The 6,377-nt window shown below is 56.6% G+C and overlaps 1 protein-coding gene across 1 annotated transcript in view; it reads left to right on the top strand.

The window, feature by feature from the left end:
• The window catches only part of ANKRD16 (ankyrin repeat domain 16), a gene marked incomplete at both ends in the record, with an annotated part of 7,648 nt that extends 2,184 nt beyond the window's left edge, over positions 1-5,464 (top strand). The window contains 3 exons of the mRNA XM_008944864.1: positions 1,551-1,593; positions 3,009-3,117; positions 5,303-5,464. Coding sequence (XP_008943112.1) covers positions 1,551-1,593; positions 3,009-3,117; positions 5,303-5,464 — 314 coding nt within the window. The remainder of the gene's footprint in view (positions 1-1,550; positions 1,594-3,008; positions 3,118-5,302) is intronic.
• Between the last annotated feature and the right edge of the window lie 913 nt (positions 5,465-6,377).

Below are 6,377 nucleotides of genomic sequence, written 5' to 3'. Positions count from 1 at the left end.
TCCTGGACCCTCCTCCAGGCTGAACAACCCCAACTCCCTCAGCCTGTCTTCACAGCAGAGCTGCTCCAGCCCTCAGATCAGAAATCAACCCCCAGGATTTGGGGTGATTTTTGGTCCTTTGACTGATCCAGACCCTGGCTCACAGGAGCTGCAGCTGGTGTGGGAGCAACTGGGTGGCAGGAGAGGGGCTGGAGCTGCTTAAACCACCTTTGCCCCCAGGATCCTATTAACCCCAGGGTGATGCTGGGGGCTGGTGCCAGTAACCCCCCCACATCCCCTCACCCCCACCACGTAGCCCAGTCACCCAGAGACAGGCTGAGGGGCTGGGGGGGGTGCTGGAGCTGCTGGGGGGAGTCCTGTCAGGAGGAGCCACCATCTCAGTGAGTTTTCATCCCTGGGGGTGTGGATCTGAGCACATCAACCCGTGGCCAGCCCAGCTGCCTTCCTGGCACAGTTTAGCCACAGATGGGTAATTTTCTCCCTGTTTTTTTTTTTTGTCCTTTGTTTTTGGGGTTGATTCCTCCCAACTTGCTGCTTCCTCTACCCCTAGGCTGAGGCAGGAGAGCCAGGCAGATGTGAGGAGAGGGAGTGGAGTGCAAGGGTGGATTTCTTCTGACTCTGGATGGAACCAGGAGGCTGCTCAGGGTGTTTTTTCTTCCTGTAACCTTGTGTTTTTTAAACCCTTCCTTCCAAAAATCCTTTTCCCATTGTGCCTCTGTTTCCAGCAGCTTATGCACGGGGATGATAAAACAAGGCAGGGGGGAGGAGGAAAAAGCCCAGATCTGGGAGGATGAGAACCTCGTGTTGGGTTTTCAAAGAGCATTTATTGTGCAGCTGCCTCTGAAGGTTCTTGCTGGTAACACACATTTGTCAGGGGCCCTTTTCCCACAACAGGCTGACGTGGAAGCTCCAGGCTGGCTTTGATAGTTTGTTTTCTTTCATGTTTTTTCATTTGTTTTGCACAATGACCTGCAGGAAAAAAAACCTCCTCAAACCCAGCCAGATCAAGGCCATCCTTAGACTGCTGTAAATTGTGTTTAAAACCCTGACAGAGAACCCAGCCAGATCAAGGCCATCCTTAGACTGCTGTAAATTGTGTTTAAAACCCTGACAGAGAATATTTCAGTGGGGGGGGTGTTCAGCTCCTCCCCCACTGTTGTTGTTTCTCCCCCGGGGAGGTGGCTGCCTGGGTGAGGAGGATGATGAGGTGGCAGCAATGGGTTTGAGGAGCCCAGGAGGGGTGCTGAAGCCCGTGCAGCTCTCAGCAGCTCCCTGCTCTGGGCTCCTTGGGCTTCTCAGCACTTTTCACTTCAGGGTTGAACAACTCCCTTTGCAAGAAAAGATCTCAATGGGGTGGACGCCCTCACGCGTGTCCTCAGCAGTGCCAGGGAGTTTTCCCTTTCCTTGCCTTATCTGATGTTTTCCTATAGGAAGAAGGAAATTTAAAGCTTCTTGCCCCCCTTTCCTGCATCACCAGGGCCACAAACCTGGCCACGTTTTGCTGTAGGTGGCCTGAGAGGCTGAACTAACCTGTCCCCTCTCTCCCCCAGCGATGCACGGCCGCCGCGACGCCGTGGAGCTGCTCCTGGAGAGGTGAGCAGCCTTCCTCCCCCACTGCCTCTGCCTCCTCCTCTCCCCACCTCCCAGCTGGGCTTGCTCCAGCCTCCCAGGACTCAGGGAGGCCGTGGGTGCTGCTGGGGAAGGCTGGCTGCACAGCTGCCCTGTGGGAGATCCCCAGGCTGTCTCTGCTGCCTCTGGGTTTTTCAGGGCTGGTGGAGACAAAGCTGGTCCCCAGATGGGCTCCAGTGGGCTCTGACTTCACCATGACATAAGCCCTGCTTATATAACTCAGCTCTTCTGGCTCTGCTGATTCATTCTCCTCTCTTCCCATGTGCCTGAGGCCGTAAGAGAGCCACAAATCAGTTTTCTGCCAGCTCCTTTAGGCTGGACTTGGCCTCCAGGCTGGCTTTTCAGGCTGCTCCTCCTCCGGGGTGAGTGCTGTGAAGTGGCTTTAAATCAGCTTGTGCCCAGTCACCCTGACCCTGGCACCTCCCAAACCAGTCCCCAGGCACTGCAGCTGCTGCTCCTGTGCAGCCCTGATAATTCCCATCCACACTTGGCCTGCAATAAATGGAGCCCTGTGATCTGAGCCAGGATTTCCATTTTAATTCAGGCTTCTCACATTTCAATGGAGCTTTAACCTGAGTGACACCTGTGGGCTTTGATTTTGGGATGGGGTGGTGTTACGTGAGGATACAGGCCACAGAAATGCTGCAAGGGGGGGACCCCTCTGCTGGGAGCCCAGCAGGAGAGAGTTGGGCTGGGGCAGCTGAGAGGAGAAGGCTCCAGCTGGGGAGACCTGCTGGGGGCTGCCAGGACTGCCAGAAACCTGGGGGGGGACTTTGGAGCAGGGGCTGTTGGGACAGGACAAGGGGGGATGGTTTGAAAATCAAGAGGGAGATTGAAACTAGAGAGAAGGAAGAAATTTTGGAATCTGAGGGTGTTGAGCCCCTGTCCCAGGCTGCCCAGAGAGGTGGTCACTGCCCCATCCCTGGCACCATCCCAGGGGAGGTTGAGGGCTCTGAGCAACCTGCTCTAGTTGGGGCTGTCCCTGCTCCCTGCAGGGGGGTTGGACTGGATGGCCTTGAAAGGTCCCTTCCCACCCAAACCCATTCTATGAATCTGTGATTCTACAGTTCTGTGATTCAGATTTCCCCTCTGCCAGTGCAAGGCCTGTTCACACCTTCCCCCTTCCAGAGATCCTCTGTTTGGGGGGAAAAAGGGCTATAACTAGAAATGATTTATGAAGCCCTGGCTTTCCTGCAGCTGAGCAGACTGCACCAGCTGAATCCCAGGTCTGTGACCCCAGGCCATAAAGCTCTGAGGCAGGTTTTTCCATGCTCTAGGGATTCCCAGTCCTTTCCATTGATGGTCTCCTGCCCCAAAGCAGCTAGCCAGGATCTCAGAGCAGCCAACAACTCTCTCCTGGCTTTTGTCTTCTCTCCTAGGTGCCAGTACAAGCCTGACAGCAGAGACAGATGTGGAGTCACTCCCTTTATGGATGCTATCCAGAATGGGCACGTTGGCATCGCCCGGCTGCTCCTGGAGAAACACCAGGTAGGTGCCAAACCTTCTCCTCCCTCCTCCAGGGCCTCCCCTAGAACTGCCACGTTCACCCCAGCCATAAAGAAAAGAAGCAAGTGCCCAAATCCTAAAGAAATGAGTTGTGAAAAAAAGCCAAATACCCCCTAGAGGGGGAAAAAGATTTTGCCAGGTAAAGCCACCAGGACTCAGCTGATGGTGAAGGTCTCACCTCAGGGCAGGGCTGTGACCCCAGAGCTGGGGAAGGGAAGGGGGACACAATGTGGTGGCAGGAGGGGGGACCCCCACGTGGAAGCCCAGGCTCACGTTGGGGAGTGCCAGGGGGCTGTGGGGGCAGTGCTGAGGGTGGATAACACAGAAGGATCTGGCTGCAGCTCATCTCTGGCCTCCCCCTCTCCTGGCAGCTGCTGCTTCCCTGTTGTCTTCCAGTGAGCTCCAATTTCCTCTGTCCCCAGGATGTCACTAGAGGCAGGTGCGTTTCGCCTAGGAAGCAGAGCACTGCATTATTTATCCACTGCTGGACTGATGTGAGGTGCTCAGAACCCACCTACTGCCTGATTCTCCTGGAGGTGGGGCTGGGACTCCTCCCTCACCTCCTCTGCCCTCGCTTGGCCTCCCCCCTGCACCAGCTCTGGGGTTTGTTGGACATGGTGCCAAACCAGTACAGCTCACTGGGCTGGCAGAGAGCTGGCAGGGCAAAGCCAGGGAGTCTCTTCATGCCACCCTGGCAGGTTGAATGGGCCAGCTGAGCCTCCAGCAGGGCATGCAGTGGGGCACAGGAGGTGGTACCACACTTTTCAAGAGGACATCTTTGCACTTGAGAGGTGGGGGTTGGTCCCTTCTCCCAGGGAACAAGGGACAGGACAAGAGGAAACAGCCTCAAGTTGCCCCAGGGGAGGTTGAGGTTGGATTTTGGGAACAATTTCTTGCCCTGGAGGGCTGTGGAGGCCTGTGCCAGGCTGCCCAGGGCAGTGGTGGAGTCCCCACCCCTGGAGGGGTTTCCAAGCCGTGGAGATGTGGTGCTGAGGAAAACACTGGTGAAATTTGCTTACCAGGAGTGCCAGTCTCACATTTCAGCCAGTGGAGATGGAGCAGTTGATGTCATGCCCTCGTTGTGCTGCCCTGGCCACCAGCCAGGAAGCAGCACTGGAAATGTCAATGGCAGTGTTGGTACCTTCTAGGTTTTATAAAGCCCTGAGTCAGGCCCAGCAGACCTCAGGAGGCTGGATTCTATCCTCACTGTGTCCTGCTTCTGCTCCCCTTGCTCTTAGAGCTGAGGCTCTGAGCAGCCTGACCTAGCTGGGGATGTCCCTGCTTGTGGCAGTGGGGTTGGACTAGATGACCTTTGGAGGTCCCTTCCAACCCAAACACTCCCTGATTCTATCCTCTTGGCAATTCACCTTCAGGGACTTGCAGAAGACATCTCAGGTGGTCATCTGCCCACCTCCCTCCCTCTACCTGCCTCCACCAGCACAAAGGTTGGAGGTGGGGTGATTCTTGCTGCTTTGAAGAGTTGAAACCCATCCTATGTGCTTCAGCTGGAGAGAGAGGGAGCTGCCTGGTTCTTTTTTTGGCACTAGTTTTTCATAACACTGAGCACAGAGCTGCCTCTAGACTGCAAATTATGGTGCCACCAACTGCCTTGGTTCTGCTGGTGGCAGGTTCTCCTCCCCCTCTACTCTGCCCCACTGAGGCCACCTCAGGAGTATTTGGTCCAGTGCTGGGCTCCCCAGTTGCAGAGAGACCAGGAGCTACTGGAGAGAGTCCAGTGGGGGCTGTGAAGCTGCTGAGGGGCTGGAGCATCTCTGTGCCAGGCCAGGCTGAGAGCCCTGGGGCTGCTGAGCTGGAGAAGAGAAGCCTCAGAGGGGATCTGAGCAGTGCTGAGCAAGAGCTAAAGGGCCCCGGGGGGCAAGAGGCTGGGGCCAGACTCTGCTCAGTGGTGCCCAGCCACACGCCAAGGGGCAACGGGCACCAACTGGAACCCAGGAGGTGCCACCTGAGCAGGAGGAGAAACTTCTTTGGGGGGAGGGTGGCCGAGCCTGGAGCAGCTGCCCAGAGGGGTTGTGGAGTCTCCTTCTCCCACGTGTTCATTGCTGTCACCACGTCCATGGCAGGCAGACACAGTTCTGCTTGGCTGGCTGCCCTGGAAGGTCTGGCCAGGCTGCTCACTGCTCTCCCTCTCCCTCCCTCCCCTCCCCAGGCCTGTGCCCGTGCCCTGGATGCCCTGGGGGCTCAGGCTCTGCACCGAGCAGCTCTCACAGCCCAGGATGGAGCCATCAGGTTCCTGGTCTCCGAGCTGGGCGTCGACGTCAACGGGAGAGCGACGGCCCTTCAGCTCCCAGCCCTGCACTATGCTGCCAAGGTCTGTGCCTCCTCCCAGCCTCCCTCTGCAGGCTTTCCCAGCTGTAGTTCATGGAGGTGTTGAGGGTGGAAGAGACCTTTTAGGTCCTCAAGTCTAACTGATAACCCAGAACTGCCAAGTCCCCACTAAATCTCATCCAATCTGGCCTTGAACACCTCCAAGGAGGGGCATCCACAACCTCTCTGGGCCATCTAGTCCAGAGTCTCACCACCCTCAGGCTGAAGAACTTCCTAAGGTCTACCCTGAACAGTTCTGGAGCTGTGATAATTCTTCACCAGTCTCTTTTACCTGGACTAGCAGAGGAGACATGGATGAAATGCTGCTCAGATTTCTTTCTCTTTCTTCATCTGTGGTGGTTTGGGTCCCAGTGGGTCAGTAGCTCCTACCCCATGTCAGCAGCTGAAGTGCTGGGGTTAAACCCCAGCCCTGAATGAGGGTTGACAGATGGATGATGCCCCCAACCAGGCAGGAAAACCCCTCCTGGTTGGTTTTCCCCCAGGGTCTGCCCAGCCTTGGGGTGGGGACTGGTGAGGAGATCCCCCCCAGGTGCCCCCACCTTCCACATGAACGTGGAGGTGGGGCAAGAAGCCACCTCTGTAAGAGCTGAGTCCCCTTGGAGTGGAGTGGGGAGATGTGTCTGTGCAGCAGAGGTGTTGTGGGGGGAGTCTGGTGGCTGGAAGGGCTTCCCAACTGTGGAGTAAGTGGAGTCCCCAGGATGGTGGGGGGAGAGGTGAGTCCCTACTGTGTAATTGGACTCATGGCCTGGTTAATTCCTTCCCCCATGGCCTGGATCCTTGGCCAGCTCACTTCCTTCTTCACACCCTCTGCAGTGAGTGAACTTATTCCTTCCTCTGGTGGTGGTGAGACAACTTGGACTGTGTGCATGGCTTCAGAGCCGAGGGAGGGCTTTGGC

This window comes from Merops nubicus, unplaced genomic scaffold, assembly GCF_000691845.1.
Source record: "Merops nubicus isolate BGI_N331 unplaced genomic scaffold, ASM69184v1 scaffold20587, whole genome shotgun sequence".
NCBI lineage: Eukaryota > Metazoa > Chordata > Aves > Coraciiformes > Meropidae > Merops > Merops nubicus.
The sequence above is the reverse complement of the archived record's forward strand: the minus strand, read 5'-3'. Positions and strand labels throughout refer to the sequence as shown.